This window comes from Carcharodon carcharias, chromosome 9, assembly GCF_017639515.1.
Source record: "Carcharodon carcharias isolate sCarCar2 chromosome 9, sCarCar2.pri, whole genome shotgun sequence".
Lineage (NCBI taxonomy): Eukaryota > Metazoa > Chordata > Chondrichthyes > Lamniformes > Lamnidae > Carcharodon > Carcharodon carcharias.
The window spans coordinates 141,950,387-141,970,455 of NC_054475.1; the positions used below are offsets into that span (position 1 = coordinate 141,950,387).

Sequence of the window (20,069 nt, forward strand, 5' to 3'; positions counted from 1 at the left end):
CGAAGATGCAACTGGAGCAATTCTTTGGCAACAACTTTGGAGAAAGGGGTGGACACGGATTGAACCTAAATTCTGTTGCATTTTCTTACAAGGTTGGAGGCAGGAGTGCACCTTCCTTATGCCTCCCTCACCATCAGTCAGGCTGGCGAAGGAAGTTCTTGAGCCACCTCTTGAATTCTGCCCCATTAAACCTTAAAAGGTATCATGGTATGGAATTCTGCCCCCGCTAACCCTTAAGAGTTATTGTGTCATGTTATATCATGAAGATCACGTCAGCCGAGATCTGAAGTGAGCTCCAATTAGACCCCAGAAATGGATTATGGGAAGTGGGGTCTGGATCGCAGAAGTGGGGTTTCCCATGGTGATATAGGGGGTTCCAATCATGGGATCGGGGAGAGGTATCCAATGGTGGACTAGGCCCCAGTTGCAAGGAAGATGATTCCATAGGGGTCCAAAAGATTCCAATCGTGATGGTGGTGTGGGGGAGAGCATATTGAATTTCAATTGTGGCGTGGTGGGACGCCCATGTTTGTCCAGGGTTCCAATGGTGTGAGTTGGATTGATTTCAGTGGTGGGAGTTTACTAGGTAGATTTTTGGGCCTTGAGGAAACACTTCTCTCCCCCTGTAAATGCACCTACCTCATGGATTCAATGGAATAACTGTTAAAATTAAGGCACAAAGCCTCATTATAATATTTCAATGACTAACCCACTTTCAGACCGCAATCAGATTAGCTATCCTCATCTTGCCTCAGTTAAAACTGGAAGTCAGACAGTTCAAAGTGAATTTGGTCCCTATTTCAGAGGAGAGCTCCTCCATACAATAGACTGTGCCTGCAGTTTTGGCCCTTTGATGCACAGCGTGCCAGGATGGGAGAGGGCGGAGAGGGAGTTAAAGGAGGCACCACTAGACCCCAGCTCCGGTTAGCCATCGGGAGGCTGCCTCCATCCATCTTCCAGACTTTGGCCTCAGCGAGAGGCCCATCTGGAAACAACTTCTGAAGACTGCCCTCGATAGACACTTTAATTGGCCTTAATGGCTACCTGACAGTGCAGGGCGGGTACTCGTCACCCACCCAGAAGCAGCCTAACTGAAAATAGGCTGGAAACAGGAACATGCCAGCAGACTGGCACACCTACCAGTGACCCGAAATTGCTAGCACGCCTGACTCCAAACCCACCACCCTTGCAGCCCTAAGTGTTTTTATTGGAAATTAAACTGTCAAGTATTGTCATGTGATAAATAAAGGCATTATAAGTAAAAGCAGAGTACTCTTTATACTGGATTATGATGTTCTTGAGTATACACTGTAAACTGTCTTCTAAAACTCAAGTGAATTGTGTTTTTCCTGTACTAAAATATTGGCCAGGATTTTCTAGTCCCGCCCACAGTGGGAATTGTCCTGGACTGGAAAATTTGGAGAGCAGCCAAAAGTCAATTGGAAAATCCTGCCCATGTAACCATAATTGCTTTAAACTTGCTCAGTTTTTTCATAATTTGGTGTTTTCTGAAGACCATTTTTTAAATCATTCTTATTTTACAAACTGTCTTTCTTACTTCTTTTGCTTATTCTTTCCTCCACATATAGGTAAAAGCCTGAGAATGAATAATCAGTGGAATGTGCTAATTGCATTAAAAAAATCATCCTTTACAATCTGAATATGGTCAAAGTTCTGCATACATTTTAAATAAGTATATCCTTAAACCAGACAGATTGTTATAGGTGGATAACATAAATGGAATGGAATGGGATGTCTAACATAGCTCAGGGAATTCACTTCAATGTAGAACATAGATTTATTGATTATCTTAATGACTTCCCTCATATTTCATTTTCTATATCATCAGTTGCCAAGGCATATAACTCACTTCACACAGCACATTTCTCCCTAGGTGGACAGTCTCTGTGTAGTGGAGCTGTTGTTAGTAAAAATGGCTACAATTTCCAATTGCTTGCAAAATTCCACTTTTTAGCCTATCAGGGAAGTGACTTCCCATAGTCTGGTGAGTCGAAAAACAAAGCCGCAGACTGTGTAACAGTCTGTGTTAATCCCAACATCTCCACTCCCTCATTGTTTCTTTGTTTGATTTATTTGTGCATCTGTCTTTTATAACCTGTTGAAAACTTTCCCAAACCCACTGCTTATATTTAATGGCCAATTAATTAAACAGTTGCAAATATATAATGACCCAAATTTTGCTGGAGAGGGGCATTACATAGTGCGTTCTGCTAGTTAGACCTTTACCCTTATCCAGCACCTTGAAAAAAGGTTTGCCCTGTAAATTGTCAGAAGGCTTAGCTGATGATGGCATGACGAGAGCAACAGGGCACCTGAGAACTTCATGAACAATACATGAGATTTAAGGATTGAAAAAGAAACAGGGGAATGACAAAGCAGGGCAATGAATTATAATAGGTGAATAGTACTGAGAGAGAAATGAAGTGAGAAAAAGAATAATTGAATTAAGAGAGAAAGAGGAAAGAATAAGTTGAAAGGAAGGGCAAGAAAAAATTTAAAATATTTAGCGGGTGAAATTGGTTTACACCAACAGAACGAAATGGGCACTTGGTGAATTGGCAGGTGACTTTCCACCATTTCCAATCTTCTTCCGCTGAAGTTCGTAGTTTAAACTGCTTTTGGAGACATGTTTGTTCACTGTTATTTCAAAGTTAAAATTTTTGAAGTCAATGAAAAGTCAAAAGTAGCAGGGTGAAAAATTGGCTACCGATTCATCATGACCAGCCAAGCTGCTGACATTGTAACTCCTGTTGTTCATTTGTTTCTTTCCTGATGCAACCCTTTCCTCTTTCTCTTAAGAGGCTGAGAAAGCATATGGACACTATGTTTCTCTATCAAAATGTGAATCTAACTTAAAAGTAAAAATTTGGAAAGGAGTGTCGAATCATATAATAGTTGCAGCAAAGGCTATTTGGCCTGTCATTCCTCTGTCCACCCTCTGCATGAGCAACTTAGTTCCACTTCCCTACCTTTTCCCCATAGCCTTCATTTTTTTTCTCTCTTCAGGTCCAATTATCCAATTCACTTTTGAATGCCTTGATTGTATCTGCCTCCACCACATTATATGGAAGTGTGTACTGGAAAATACCTTAAAAGGCATGATTTTAAATGGACTCCAGTAAGGTATCCACGTGCAAATCAGAGCTTATTAAGGTGTAGTGCAAGTTGATAAGGACATAAAAGGGCAAACAGGTTATTTTGTTTGGTATGTAAAGGTATGGGAGCAATTATCAACTGAGCATGCATTGCCTAGTGATTTCAGCAAGAAACCCAAAACACCTTTGTGTTCTTTGCCCCATCTAAATAATGTAGACAATCTGCCTGCACTCAGCCCATGGTAGGCGGGACCAGAAAATCCCTGGGCAGAATTTTACGGCCCTGTTTCGGTGGGGATGGGGACATAAAATGCGGCGAGACATTCTAAACCCCATTGACAATAGCGGGAATGTAAAATCCCACTGTCATAAAATTCTGTCCTATGTCTTCAGCTGCCTGAGCCCGAAGCTCGGGAATACCCTCCCTACACTTCTTCACCTCTTTACCTTGCACTCATCCTTTAAGACGCTCCTTGAAACCTACTTCTTTGACCAAGGTCATTCTTATCTGACTCTGTGTCATATTTAGTTTTATAATACTTCCGTGAAGTGCTTTGGAACATTTTATTATGTTAAAGGCACTGTATAAATATAAATTATAAGTTGTTGTTATTGTTGACTTTCTGGAAGATAACAGTTAGCCCATGGATCCCTCTTCCCACAAACTGTTGAAGTAGAATCCATAAATTATTTTTGAAGGTTTGTTGTTTCTAAAAGAGAAATATTAATGGGACTCAGCAACAAATAAGATGACAGCTTCAAATGGAATAAAATATTGGCACAGACCTAATAGGCCAAATGATCTGTTGCTGCTTTGGAATATTCTTAACTTTCCACAGGCACAGTAAGTGTCACTATCTCTGAACGGGGGAAGGGCACTTTTGGAAGCAGAACTCTATCTTCCTACTGAATCTTTGTCTTGTTCACTTGCTACTGAATGTCCCTGCTGAGGACTGGCAAGAACACACAAGCAGAAGTTAGCCAGTAAAGTCTAAGATCCAAATGTCAGCCCTTATGAATGTATGTCAAGGAATCTGCTGCAAAAATGATCTGCAGACAGCATCAGTCTCATTCTTGTTCATTCATGACTTATCTACTTCATTGTGTAAGCTGCTTCCTCATGCAATTTGTATTGTTCAAATTATTTACCCCTTCTTCCATTTTTCATAACCATGGTCCAAACATCCTACTTCCAGCTGAGAATTTGTCTAATGTGTGACAAACTCTTTGATAACGTCTGACACCAATGATGATCAGTACCACTTTGGAAAATCATCCAAACATCAGTAGCTGCATGCAATCACATTTTTCTCTCATAGAAATATGATGTTCTTCATCACAGAATTGGTGGGTGGACCCAAGTATTACTCAGTGGTGAGAGTTAAACCAGCAGCTTTATTATAGCACTGGCCACCATCCCACACAACCCAAATTATTTAAATTGTAAAGTGGGTCCACAGAAAGATGGTAGCACTGCAACTATCTTGTTTAAATCTTTCTTTGAACTACATGCCAGGATTGAGAGTGTTTGAATTAAGATCATAATACTTTGGCTTAAATCTGTCTATTCTTACTAAGAAAAGAACATTTACTTCAAAAAGCAGATAGGTTGTTTTACTTTGGGTGCTGACACAATTGTCAAATTGTTTAAAGAGGCAGTGGCTGCATGAGAAAATATTGAGTGCATAGTATTGCATTGTAATTACGGCACAAAAAAAGCCATTCAACCCAACAGGTCCATGCCAGTGTTTATAATCCATCTAGTCTTTGCCCATCCTTCTTCATCTAAACTCATTAATATATCTTTCAGGTAATTCTGTTTTTGTTTTTGTTTTGGATTTCCAGCATCCGCAGTTTTTTTGTTTTTATTAATATATCTTTCTATTTCTTTCTCCCTCTTGAGTTTACCTAGCTTCCCCTTAATTGCATCAATGCTATATGCCTCAACTACCTGCAATAGCAAGTTCCATCCCCAACAACTCTCTGAGTAAAGAAGGTTCTCTCCTGAATTTCCTATTGGATTTATTAGTGACTATCTTATATTTATGGTACCTGGTTCTAGTCTTCCCAGCAAGTGGAAACATCTTCTCTATCAAATATTTCCATAATCTTAAAGAGCTCTACCAGGTTACTCTTTTCTAGAGAAAACAGCCCCTGTCTGTTCAATCTTTCCTGATCAGTGTAACCTCTCAGTACTGGTTTCATTCTGGTAAATCTTTTTTGTATCTTCTCCAATGCATCTATATCCTTTTAAAAATATGGAGACCAGAACTGCCCACAGTACTTAAAGTGTTGTCCAACCAAGGTACTAGACGGCAAAAGTGGTACAAGAAACATTTTGGTCACAAAATAGTTTCAAAAACATACCGATGTTCTTTGATGTCATTCAAGTAAGCAACCTTAAATGAGTCTGTAAAATGCTGTTTTCATGACGGCCACCAAACCCACAGTATCTTTTCATTCTATGATGTAACTGGAGATAGTGACAATTGAAGTGGCACTGCGTAACTGTATATCTTTCAAAATGCTACTGCTCTACAAATATTGAAAAATACAATAATATGAGATAAAGCTTTTTTAAAATGAATGGTGATAGCACTTTGCTGATCATTCATAATACTGCTATTTTTAATCCCCACCTCCACCAATCACTCGCAATCTCACTATCATTATGTTTCACCTTTTTCTTTCTCCTCATTTCACCTTCTCCTTCTTCAAATCAATATTTTCCATCTACCCTTCTACACTGAAGGCTTTTAAATGATAACCTTGCATCATCTTTCATTACTTTTTAACTTGTTTCATCTCTTTTAGCCGTTTAAACCTTGATGGGAATTTCATTGATTTTAAAAATAAAGCTACATCGATCACCACACCAGCATTTCTTCTGCCAAAATGTCCTCTGTTGTCAAAATCATTAGTTCTTGTCTCAAACACTTTCAGTTCTGGAAAACTTATCCTTTGCGTATTACATGAAATTTCACAATGGTATTATATACCATAAATACCTGGGGCACAACTTTACATCCTGCAGGCAGGCGCACGTCTGACCCAATCAGGCATAAAATAGTGTGCGATATTATGGTTGGTGGGCGTGCACAAGAGTTGGAAGCACGCCCGCCAACCATTAAAAGGCCTATTAAAGCCACTGAAGAATTAACTATAAGCGATTTTTCGCTGCCCATCCAACTTTACGATTGGCAAAGCGGCCAGACAGCCTTTGCATTTTTGAGGAAACCTCATCCACAGGCAGGATGAGGTTCCTGATATTAATTTTTAAGAAAATAAAAATGTTTTGACATAATTTTTGTTATGTTTCTGTTCATGTGAGTGAGTCATATGTGGGGGCATTTTTTTCCAATTTTGAAAAGCTTTATTTTTGATTTTAAAACTCTTCAGCTCCCCGAGGCAGCTCCCAGCCTTCAGGGAGCTTTCAGTGCATGCTCCCCGCAAAGTTTTACGCTCGCCCTCCTCCCACCCCCACCCCAGCAGCACTGAGCTTCTCAGTGCGTCTTTCAGACTGGCTGTTCATTAACTGGCCAGCCAGTGTGAAATCGCAGTTGGGGATCAATCGTGGATGGCAAGCTGTTTCCCGGCCGCTCCCAGACCCGCCCATCACGACCACCCAACAACCCGAAAATCCTGCCCTTCGTTTTATTAATGCACTTCACACAGTAAGTGAAAAAAAATGTAGGTTTAATTTGAACAGAGGGAAATGGATTCGATGGATTTCTGCAGCATTATATTATTGGGAGAATACATTGCTTTTTTCTTTGCCTTATGCTTATGTCATAAATTACACTAATTGTTTTATGTATGTGTATATATATATATATTTACAGTTGGGCAGCTTTTGATATTGGTGCAATCCTCAATCAGTTTGGATAGACCACCCAATGAATACAAAGTCACCTTGTATCAGTTTAACTCAGTTAACACTTTCCCCTCTGAGGGATCTTGTACATTTGATCAGTGTGAAAGCTAGTGAGTAGGGGGGACTGATTGTGATCCAAACACCCCATCACACTTCTTCCCCAGTATGCCATCTCAAACAGTTTGAGGCTGGCCAATTTTGTAGGTCAGGAATTGGCCAAAACCAACTGCAAATATTTAACGCACCTACTCTGCTGCTGAATGCCTCGACCATGCCTTTGTTACCTCTAGACTGGACTATTTCAATACGCTTGAGATCATTCAAAGCCGTTGTTCTGTGTTCTAGCTCACACTGAGCCCCATTCACCTATCACCCCTGTTGTAAAGGCTTGATGGAGTGGACAGGTTTCAACAAGAAACAGAAACTTTATAACAGAGAGCTTTTCAAGTGTTTAACGCTCGATCAGGACTCTCGTCAGGAAGCCCCAACCCCCGGATTGCCCGCGATTAGGGCTCATTGGTTGGAGCCTCCAAGAACATCACATGACCCCTGATAGTCAGAAGGAGAGGCTATATCTTCAGTTACTACATCTGTGCTTGCTGAGCTTCATTTGCTCCCACCAAGCAACATTGTGATTTTAAAGTTCTCATCCTTGTTTTCGATGCCTCCATGGGCTTGCTCCCACCCTAGCTCTGTAATTTTCCCCAGCCCTACAAACCTCTGAAATATCTATGCTCACCAAATTCTGGCCTCTTGAGCATCTTAGATTTTAATCACTCCACCATTGTTGACTGTGCTTTCAGTTACCTAGGCCCTAAGCTCTGGAATGCTCTCCCTACATCTCCATGCCTCTAACTCACTTCCCTCCTTTAAGAAACTATGGTAAACCTACCTCTTTGGCCAAGCTTTTGGTCAATTGACATAATATCTCCTTATGCATCTCAGTGCCAAATTTTGTTTCATCACGTTCCTGCAAGACACCTTGGGGCCTTGTATTGTGTTAAAGGTACCATATAAATATAAGTTGTAGTTGTTGATTAACTTTTAATTTCACAGTCACGTTGCCATTTGAGTCTGACATGAACAAAAACATGGAATTGGAGGATGTCATCATGCCTCTGCTGTGCCAAGTCAAGCAAACTTCAAATTCCCCCAATTCTTTGAACTTAGCTCCACCCCTAGGTTTGGGCATTGCTCCATAAATTGGATTCATAATGGTGGCTGACAATGAAAGGCGGTACTGAGGGAGTGATCCATTACTTAAGTGAGATGTTAAACAAGCTCTTGTTTGGTCTTCAGGTGGACATTAAAGATGCCATGGTTTTATCAGGGAAACATTAGGAACAGATCCCAGTGACCTGGCCACATTCTTTTCTCAACCATACAGAATAACTGAAGACTGAAATCCGTGGGAAGTTGCTGGAGCAGAATATCTACCATGTTTGACTACTGCGTTCTAGAAGTTTTTCAATATGATTAGGTCTCACTTGGAGTGTCATGTCCAGTTTTGGTCTCTTTATATGTTGAGGCTTTGTAAAGGGTACAGGGAAGGGCTACTAGACTAATTCTCAGTATAAAGCATCTTAGTTACCAAGGTAGGCTGAAGAAGTTGAGACTGTACACAATAGTGAAACTCAGAATTGGGGGTAATTTGATTGGGGCTTTTCAGATGGTGAAGGGGATAGATTATGTGCCAATTAAAAGTTTGTGCTAATTAAAAAGGTTTGGGAGGACAGGGGGTTGCAATTTGAAGTTGTATAAGGCCAGACCTGGGTTAGATGTCAGGAAATGGTTTTCTCACGGAGAACATGTTCCCTATGGAAGAGGCTGCTGACTGTGTGGTGGTTGCTGATTCACTGAATTCCTTCAAGGTAGTGTTAGCCCTGTTTCTTGTTGGGGCAGAGATCACGTTTACAAAAGATAGGTATTTTGGGAGATTCAGGACCAGTGATCTATTAGATTAGTTTCGATCAGCTAAATGGTTTGGAAAGGAATTTCTCAGATTTCAATCCCTCAAATTGATCTGAGTTTTTATAGATTTTTTTGCCTCTCCCAGGGGATCACATGATTTCATGCTGGGTGGGGTGGCATTATGATACAGAAGGTATCGGAATTGTGTGAGACAGGCTGGATAGACCATAGTATCTCTACATCATTGTTTATATGTTGGCATTTCCAGAGACAAGTGCCGAACCCACTATGGGTATGGATCACAGTCAGGAGTGTGATGGAATACTCCCCACTTGCCTGGACGGGTACAGGTCCCACTACACTCAAGAAGCTTGACACCGCCCAGGACAAAGCAACTCATTTGATTGGCACCACATCCACAAACATTCACTCCCTCCACCACCGAGGCACAGAAGCAGCAGTGTGTACCATCTACAAGATGCACTGCAGGAATTCACCAAGGCTCCTTAGACAGCACCTTCCAAACCCACAACCACTACCACCTAGAAGGACAAGGGAAGCAGATAAATGGGAACACCACCACCTGGAAGTTCCCCTCCAAGTCACTCACCATCCTGACTTGGAAATATATTACCATTCCTTCGCTGTCGCTGGGTCAAAATCCTGAAACTCCCTTCCCTACAGCACTGTGGATGTACCTACACCACATGGACTGCAGCAGTCCATGAAGGCTGCCCACCAACACCTTTTTAAGAGCGACTAGGTATGGACAATAAGTGCTGGCCCAGCCAGTGAAGCCCACATCCCATGCATGAATTTTTTAAAAATCTCCCCTGTAGTGTGGCACGCTTTGAGCTTTAAGGTGATAAGGAGCTGTATAAATGAAAGCAATTGCTCTGTTTTCCCATAAAGGATCACCAAGCTAGAGAATTGACGAGGTTTGTAATACAAAAGGCTGGACATAAGTTTGAGTTATTAGTGAAATAAAAATGGAAAAACAAAGCAGATGCAATGGTACTGGTGGTGCAGCTGTTATGTCTGTGATTAATTTTAACCATTATGGTTTATCAACAGGGGGCAGGCATCCTTGAACTGGTTTGGACCCAATCAACCTTATGCTACAAAAGACAGATTAAGCATAACCAACTACAGGTGCAATGACAAGAAGAAGTATTTTTGCAGTACCATGACTTTAAGTAAGGCTCATCGCAGTGATACTGGAAGCTATACTTGTAAATATGCCACTTCCGAAGCCAATGAAAGCCTTAAATCCCAGATCTATTTATTTGTCACAGGTAAGGAAACCATAAAGTCCCCTTTGTCTATAACTGTTGGCCTTGACTGTCTGGATGTGCTCTAAACCTATCATGGAAAACCCTGAGTGTGATACAGTGTGGCTTGGTGACTCTTCAACTGTAGAATACAATAAAATTACACAAGGGAATGTCTGAAGGAGCTTACAACTCAAAGAATATATGTTTATTTGAGACAAAATAGCCTACACTTGCTGAATAATAGTCTGACTGAGTTAATAACTTATTGACAAATCAATATTCCTGCAAGCATGAAGTTTGAAATGATGGGGTGGTCTTCTGGGATGCCATGGTGTGGAAAATTGGGGCACACTTTGGAACCTGTAATTCAGGAGGAAATGCAGACTGGAGACTTACTACTCCCTTACAGAGAGGAAGGATGTAGCAGTGAACAAGTTACCTCGGACCCCTCCTGTGACCTTCTAGTGGTATTTTTCCATCACAGAATAGCATGTGATTTGGGGAAATGAATATCATTTAAGGAAGGGGAGTTTACTGTTTAACAATAAGTTAATCCAGTTAAATTACATTGTGTATGATCCAGTTTATTTGTAACTTGCTTAAAGATTGTTCTCAGATCACTGTAACTTGCCTAGTTATTGCATCAGTAATGCTGGCTTCTGACAAAATTAGGAATTAGAAATTTTGGATGGATTTGAGTAGTAAAATATATAGCGCTGGATTTTAAGTTTGCCAGGTGGTGGGAGCTGGGGAGTCCAGTAACATGCGGGAAACCCAGAATTCAGTACAGCGCATCTGTCAGTGGCTATTTAACTGAGCCATTTCCTTATCATATGATCTCTGGGTTTCCTAATCAATTAGCATCAGTGGTCGTGAAGATGCCACATGATGCAATTTCAACTCCAATTTTTACAGGGACATTCAAAACAGAAATATGAAGGAGATTGGAGTTGGTAGCCAAAGAGAAGGGAATACGAGAATGTCAAAAACTGTGCCTCATTTCAGTGATGTCTCTTGGATGTGCTGCTGAGGGCTGTGAGGACACGGAGGGGTGTTCTATTCCGTAATAACAGAAGCTGGGGATAGCAAGAAGGCATGGTTGGAGGTAGCACAAGAGGCCAAACAGCAGGAGCATGTCACTCCTGGATATAATATAGGAAGCTATCCAATGACCTCAGCAGGGCAGGAAAGGTGAGAGCAATGGCGCATTCACCTATATCCTGATGAGCACAATTTTCTTACTCTTCTTTCTCAAGCTTACTCTCGCACATCACTGCTCTAACCAACTTACATTGCAGGAACACCTATCCCTTCCTGCCTCTGCACTCTCACATATCCATTGATCCACCCATGACTGACACTCACCCTCATCCTTATGCAATGTCACACCTCTCCCTCAAGGTCACCCTCAACAAAGGCTCTCCATCCATCTGACCAACGTAAGACATTAATATCCCTCCATGCAGGAGAAGAGAGAACAAAACACCAGGGAGAGAAAGAGAGCCCTCCAACCATCTTAAAGCAAGCAACACAGGCTCCAAAACCCAAAGGGTCTTGTTCGACAGCATCTCAGCAATCAGAGCAGAGATCTGAGCAGCCTGCACCCACCTGCTAAAGCCATAGGGATTGCACCACATAGAAGTACTGGTGCTAGAATAAAGATTTGTAGTTGCACAATGGTATACTCATGGGTGTGTTACACAATGTCAGATTGATAACTTCCTGTTTTATATGTGAGCCACATAAATCATATTGTTTTGGACCACTTTCCTGTCTTGTTCATTCTTGGTTGCTTGTCGGCATATGGCCTAGTCAATTGCTTCATGACAAATGGGAAGATATGAATTGACATGAGCAATGAAGGGATGGGGGTTGCTGTTACTCTGAAAGCCAGACTTAGTTGTTTGCAGTGCCATGGTAGGGGTTGGGATGGGAGGGGGTACAAAAGTGGCTTAAGAAGTTGCTGGATAGATGCATAGAACAGAACGAGTCTTGTCATAATCAAGGCATCCCAGAAAACCATGTGCACCATTGATGGTACATTTTCTACATTACCTTCTCCCCCTCCCCATTGTCCTCTCCCTCAAAATCGTGTGAAGAGGCTCTGTGCTCTGCATCTTGTTGCTCTTGCAGATCCAAACCTCACTGCTATGCAATGTTCACATTCTGAACACCCTGATGGGTGTGTACTTGAAGGACGCCTCCAGATTTCGCTAAGCACCTGGTATATATTCAACATGCCAATGGTTTATTTGAAATAATATCTGCTGGTTCTATTGCTCCTGGGCCTCATTCCTCAGGTTTTTGAGATTGGCATTGAGGTTTTCAGAGGGTATCCCTTATCTCTGAACAGCTAGCAGATAACTCTATTTCCAAGCACAAAGATGCTTGGCCAGATGCACTGCCACGGGGTGAAAGCATCATAATAGCTGCCTGGGAATCTTGTGTACACCTGCATAAAGATCTTTTGGTGGTTGTTCACTAGCTGAACGTTAATGGAGTTAAGCCTTTGAAGTTAACAAATTCTCCTCACTGACCTACAGTTGCTTAATTGCCACATGTCAATGATGCCCTGTCCCTGCGAAAGCCAGGCAGAGCTGCAGACCAGAGTGCTCATTCCGACTGGCATCATCAGGTGAGACTGGCATAGCCTGGCAAAGAAGTAATCAGTCACTTATCTTGCACCGATTGCAATATGCTGCAAATGTCTCCGGCAGAGCTCTAGAAGGATCCGGAGGCAAAAAATAGTTGACGGTGGTGGTGACATCGACAGCCACTTCTAATGCATAGACACCAGGTCCAGTTGACAGCAGGTCTTGTTCCAGAAAGCTGCAAATTCCTTCTACTACCTATGATACATTGCACCTCCTGAAACCCTGATGTTCCAATATATCGATAAGGCTTCTCCTCTGCCTGAAGACCCCGTGCCTACCATATGTTGCCTCCTGTGAGCTGCACCTCGCTGCTGTTTCTCTCTCTCCTATGGAACTGCAGGCTGTAATTGGTGCAGGTCTTGCTGCTCCTGCTGCTCTGGTGCTGCTTGTGGTCACCTTGTTCCTCACCTAAGGTCTGTAATAACACAGCACCCATGCTGATCTGATAGATCAGAGCTCCAAGTTACAGAGCAGACTTTCGCATTTCCAAACTGAAGATAACACCACCGAAGTGTGCAATGTCATCTCCCAGCACAGTACTGTGAACAAAGCCTTTCACCCAAGCAGGTAAGAAAGCGATTTTCAGTACATAGGAACAGGACTAGGCCATTTGGCCCATCGAACCTGCTCCACCATCCAATTTGATCATGGCTGATCATCCAGCTCCATGCCACTTTTCAGCACTATCCTCATATCCATTGATGTCATTGGTCTCTCGAAATCTATTGATTTCTGTCTAATACATGCTCTGCAGAGCTCATAAGTACTGTGTACTTGTTGCTACATTTCCTTGTCATGGTTTCAGCTGCCTCAATTGCCACCATCTTCTCATCTTGCTTTCCCTCACAAATTCCAGCAAGCCTGAGAGACTCATGAAGCCAAAATTAAACTGCAAAACCCACATTAATATTGTTCTAATAGAGCAATTAACATATTAAAATTCACCATCTGCCTTTCCCTAAGGGGGATACACACAAGCAGTCTGACACACTGGAGTAAAATGCTGAAGTTGGCGAGATGCAGCCAGCTGTCCAATGCACTCGCATTTTTCCTGTATTTCACCCCAACCCACGCCTAAACCCATGAGTTCACCTGCATTAAAATTCCCCCATAACTGCTGAGGAATGGAACATTCTTTCCTCTTTTGGCATTATGAATGTAATATACCCACGATCAGGTATTGCAAGAGGAGGAAGAGACAAAAAAAGATTCCACTGTTTTGCCTCAACAAGGAGCTAGTGTGGTTTGCATCCATTTTCCACACCAGCCTTCGTGAATGTAGCATCCTTCCTGCAGCATCCAGTGCTTTCAGCCATGTCAGGAACTCACCAAGGCTCCTTAGACAGCACCTTCCAAACCTACGACCATTACTACCTGGAAGGACAAGGGTAGCAGATAGATGGCAACACCACCATCTGAAAGTTTCCCTCCAAGTCACTTACCATCCTGACTTGGAAATATATCGCCGTTCCTTCAATGTCGCAGGGTCAAAATGCAGGAACTCTCTTCCTAACAGCACTGTGGGTGTACCTATACTACATAGACTGCAGCGGATCAAGAAGGCAGCTCACCACCAACTTCTCAAGGGCAACTAGGGATGGGCAATAAATGCTGGCCCAGCCAGCGAAGCCCACATCCTGTGAATGAATAATAAAAAAAGAATGAATCTACAAGCTGCCCTGTACTATGGCTAGTTCTGTGCCATGGGCATGGGAGCTGGTCAAAAGACCCAAAAACATTTCACTTATTCTTTTTACCACCAGGAGAAAAAGGGGCATTTTACTACCTTGTCCTGGCCGAGAGTCAAACCCATCTCCCGGATAACTCCATAGTAACAGATACAGGTGTGGGTTACTAAAAAGAACTGTAAACCAAGTTGCTTTTCTTGAGTTACTTGAACCTTGTTTTAAAAAATCATTCTCGGAACTTGGCAATCACATGTAGCTGGAATATGCAAACCAAATACAAAGCGAACTCCTTATAGTAGATTTCAATGTAAAGGATGTGTCGCAAGGGTCACACAGTCTAGACTCAACGCCACTGTTTCTCATAGCATGACAGTTTTAAATAGAAATACAGGAACATAGTCAGTGAAATGCAGCAAGAGCTAGTGGGATGGAAAATATGGTGAGTTAAGTGCACATTACTGAAAGGGAATTGTTTAGTGCCCCTTTGATTTCGCTTCTGCTATAGGGAAATGGATTGTGAATGTTTCGGAAATGCTGGCCATACTCTATTATTTCCTGCTCCTCCAGTACTTTTAAAAGTTCCCAATATAACATGATGCATCATCGTCAGGATCTTTGAAAACTGGCAGTGACTAAGAAGCACCAAGTGATACAATGTAATGTAATTTGGCTGTACATTTATTTACTGAAAGTCAGCCTTTCTTTATCTTGATTTACTCTAGTAGAAGCCATTTGAGAATTAATAAGTAAACTCAAAGGTCACTTTATGGTAACAACAGCACACTCCCAAAATAAACTTTTTCCAAAGATGAAAGAACCGTCTTGGGTGTGTGCTGTCCATTTCACAAGCAATTTGGATCAGAGCTAAAATGTTGGTGATATAACCATGCAAAGGAGAATAAAATGGCCAAAATTCAACATCAGGGAATGAAGCTCTAGGAGGTGGGGCTCTACCCACTTCAACAACAACAAAAACAACTTGTATTTATAAGACTATTTAATGCATTAAAAGCCGCTCTACAATTAGCAAACAGCTTTTGACACTGAGTCACATATAAGATATGAGGGCAGGTGACCAAAGGTTTGATCCGTATGACAGGTTTTAAAGAGTGTGTTAAAGGCGAGGATAGACATATGAAGAGGTTGAAGGAGGAAATTCTAGGGCCACGATTTTCCATCCCGGGTGCAGTGGGCCGGCCCAGGAGTGGTCAGGAAACGTTCCGATCAGGCCCCGACCGCGATGTTATACTGGCTGGCCAGTTAATGGCCAGCCAGCATGAAAGTCGCGCTGAGGAGCTCAGCACTGCTGAGGTGGGGGCAGGAGGAGCATGAGAGCTAAAGCCTCAGCACGTGCGGAGGGGGAGAGCGTGCACTGAAAGTTCCCTGAAGGCACAGAGCTGCCTCAGGGAGCTGAAGAATTTTTACAATCAAAAATCAAGATTTTTAAAAAATGAAAGAAACACGTCTCCACATGTGACTCAGTCACATGAACAGGGACATATTGAAAATGATGTTTAAAAATTTTATTTCCTTTTAATTACTGTTGGAAGCCTCATCCCATCCATGCATGAGGTTTCCTTAAAAAATCCAAAGGCCGCTTGGCCAATTTGTCCACCAGCCAACCATAAGGTTGGACGGGCAGCAAGAAACGCTGCTGAATTAATTGATATGAGCTTAATAACCCTCTTCATTGTCAGCGGGTGCGCTGCCAACTCTCGCACGTGCCCGCCGACTGAAATATCACATGAGTGCGCGATGACATTGGGACACTCGCCCAACGTCATCGCGCACTATTTTATGTCCGGGCGGGCACATACCCGCCCAACAAACATGAAATCCTGCCCTAGAGCTTGGGGCCTAGGCAGCTGGAAGTGGAGGGAATAAAATCAGGCCTGTGGAAGAAGCCAGAATTGGAGGAGCACAGATATTTCGGAGGATTGCAGAGCTGAAAGAGGTTACAGAGATAGAGAGAGCTGACGCCGTGGAGTAATTTGAACACAGCTATGAGACTTTTAAGATTAAAGCATTGGCAGACTGGTGTCTGAGTTATATCCTGGAGCAAGGTCACTGGACTAGTGACCCACAGGCCCAGGCTAATGCTGCAGGGATAAGGGTTTAAATCCCAACATGGCAGATGTGGAATTTGAATTTAATTAATAAATCTGCAATATAAAGCTAGTCTCAGTAATAGTGACCATAAAATTATCATTGATTGTTGTAAAAACCTATCTGGTTCACTAATGCCCTTTTGGGAAGGAAATCTGTCGTCCTTACTGGTCTGGCCTATATGTGACTCCAGACCCACAGCAATGTAGTTGGCTCTTAAATGCCCTCTGAAATGGCCTAACAAGCCACCCAGTTCAAGGGCAATTAGAGACGGGCAACAAATGCTGGCCTTGCCAGCGACCCACATCCCATGAAAGAATGAAGAAAAAAATAACACAGAGGGTGCAACCACTGTGTAATTCCATTCCAAAATGCTAGAATCACAGCCTGGTTTCTTTGTTGATTCTAACGGTTCACTCTAGAATGTGTTTAGACAGTCTCAACTGTAGTGCTATCCAGTGATCATCAGCTCAAAGTGCAATATTGCGCTAGTTGGCATGAAAATTGTAACTGCATTCAGAGGGGGTACGGGGTGAGTGAGGTATTGGAAAATGTCACCTCTGCATTAGGAAATGTTCTCTGAGATAAGGAAGCTTTACTATGTATCTGATTGTTCTACATCTAACTTGGGAGTGCTTAATGCTAATAATGGGTGTTCTAACCGTGATCGTGCTCCATTTCTATCGCCTTAACCAGCACAGAAATGCAATACTTCAAATGGCTTTAATAAACTAATGGATTACTGGTGACATTACTCAAAATAGATTGGGTAATAATTCTGTTTTATAATATCAGGAAATTTATACCATGAACTGTGCAATGCTTCATTGCTGCCAAGGTGCAAATGTCTTTAACTTGACCTATTCCTTTTAAAGTCACAAGGTATATTTGTAAAGAGGCGTATGCCCAGCTCAACTGCAGGTTAATTATTGTCGGTGAGAGAAGCTCACCAATAGGCAGATGCTTGCAAACTTTTGGCTGCAGGTCACCAAAACCAACATGAAATTACTGTCCGTCTTGCACCTTAAAGTATCAAATGTTTAACAATGCTGAGATGTATAAAATGTAGCTGATGTATGATGCACAAGCCTTTCTGTGGATGAATATTTTGGATTATCATTATCAATATGGATGGAGAAGTATGCAAAATCATCAAAACAATATTTTTCACCATGCATGGTTTCAATACAAGCTATCCAAAGGCCTGAGCATACTTGTAAAAACTCCCAAGAGGAATTTAAAATGACTTCAATGTGTTCACGTTGATATATAATTGTAAAACCATTTCATTCTGTACATGACCAGGTTACTTATTTGGTTCAGTCCTTCTTGGTTTAATGAGCATTTTGCATCAAACCTAAAGTAATATTGTTGTAGTTTATGAAACATCTGTTGTGACCTTCACCATCTTTGCTTTAGAATAGTGAGCACCCAAATTATTGAGTACTATACTGTTCTTGTAGATGTGAGGTGATGAAAAACAGGTTCCCAGTTTTAAAAAGAATCAAATACATTCCACAGCGGACAGCTTTATGTATGAAGTGCATGTGTTCACTACAGACGTTCAAAATTCCAAGCACAGGAACAGCATAAAATAGGTCTAATATGTCATCAATTATATAGCAAAAATGGAATGACGCTGTTTCATCTGGAATATGATTTTGGTTCTAGTGTACGTCTAAGTGTAGGAATACTGGAATTGGTAATCCTGAAATGAATACTGGACATTGGACAAATCCTTAATGCCTTCACCATAACTCCCTGTCAAGAGACCTTTCCATCTAGCCTATGCCAAGGCTATAGGCTTGCTGAACTGTCCCTCATAAAGTTCAAGTTATATTAGCATTTACGGTACTAACCTTCCACCATGATCTACACAAGCTACCAAATGACTAAATTAACCTTTTCTGGACAACTATCAAATAAGGAATCCATGTTATGACCACAGTCATAAACGAACAACAATTAGCCCTGGAAACATAGTTAGCAGTAATTAGGCTTAAATATCGAATATGTAAATAATTTGTAGATAGGGTTTATTTATGAAATAAAAGAGACTACAAAGCCAGTTCAGTTATACCACACTAACCCAGCATTAACTGATTGCTAATAATAACTTCACAGTTGAGATCCACATCAGAGATTGAAATAAATTTGTGAGGGTACTTTATGATTAGACCCCTTAGCGGAAATTGACATTAGATAGCTAGTTCTACATTACAACAGTAAACACGGTTCTAAAGTACTTCATTAGATGTAAAGTGCATTGAGGCGTCTGGTGGTCATGTGAATTGCTTTATAAATGCAAGTCTTTCTTTCTTTTTCTTTTAGTGTATTCAATAGATTAAAGTTTATATGGTTGTAGTTAGCAATGTTTCCAGACCTTGTACAGCCTTATTGTTATGTGATATGGGTGAACAGGCTGCTTAGCTTTCCTTTGGGAAGATGAAGTTAGCCTTCTGACACGTCAGAGTGAGTAACCATGCTCTTCACATTAAAGATGCTTTATAAGTACAAGTAGTTGCTGTTGTAGAGGTTCAATTTGTTTCTTCTCTATTCTTGAATAAATTCACCTTCCACCTTGTTAATTATATCTGAATTAGCTGGCTTAAATCTTGTCTCCCTTGATTTCTAGGGGATTGGTACATCTAGGTGACATACTTGTATCTGGCTAGTATCACTATGCGATCTTAACTTCTGTAACCTTTTGCTCTCACTCTCATTTTCTCTCGTTCTCTTAAGGATGGACTTGCCAACTTTATGCTTTGTATAGTAGACTAGACAAAGAAATCCTACACCTCCTACTACAGAAACTGCAACAAGAACTAGAAATAAACTAAGAAATGACAATGGAGACTTCAGCTCTAATCTCCAATGACTCACCTCAGTTCTAGAGATAACTTGCGGGATACATATTAAAAGAGTTTGATTCTTCGGGTGTCAGTCAGATCACGCTGAGTTAGACAAATTTTTGATCTACAAAGGAGTCAAGAGTTATGGTGCGGCAGACAGGAAAGTGGGGTTGAAGTGGCGATCAGATTCGCCAAGATCCTATTTGAGTCGCGGAGCAGGTTGAGGGGCCAAATGGTCTACTCCTGCTCCTATTTCTTATGTATTCTTATGTTCTTAAAGCCATGTTGGTAGTCTTCATGATCTCCAAATCAATAAAACATCAGTGCCTAGACATGCCAATCACTCATTTACCCCTTAGCTTCAGGTCTTTTCTTGCAAAAGGGTCATGCACTGTTTCCAGACGTCTTTATTTTCCCCTTAACAAGCATAGCTTATGGTTTGATGGCTTGTTTTCAATATCTGATAAGGAATATCATGTTTGTATAAATTTCCATGCTTAAATTAGCATTGGCCTTCTCCTTTTCTCATATTTTGACTGCTCACTCCATTTTCAGGACACAGTTAGAGCAATTCTTTGGGCATTTCTCTCACAA

General features: G+C 41.5%; 1 protein-coding gene across 2 annotated transcripts in view; it reads left to right on the forward strand.

The window, feature by feature from the left end:
* kdrl (kinase insert domain receptor like) overlaps positions 1-20,069 on the forward strand; it is a 217,397-nt gene that overhangs the window by 43,778 nt on the left and 153,550 nt on the right. For both annotated transcript variants that reach the window (XM_041195167.1, XM_041195168.1), the window contains exon 3: positions 9,976-10,196. In XM_041195167.1, coding sequence (XP_041051101.1) covers positions 9,976-10,196 — 221 coding nt within the window. The remainder of the gene's footprint in view (positions 1-9,975; positions 10,197-20,069) is intronic.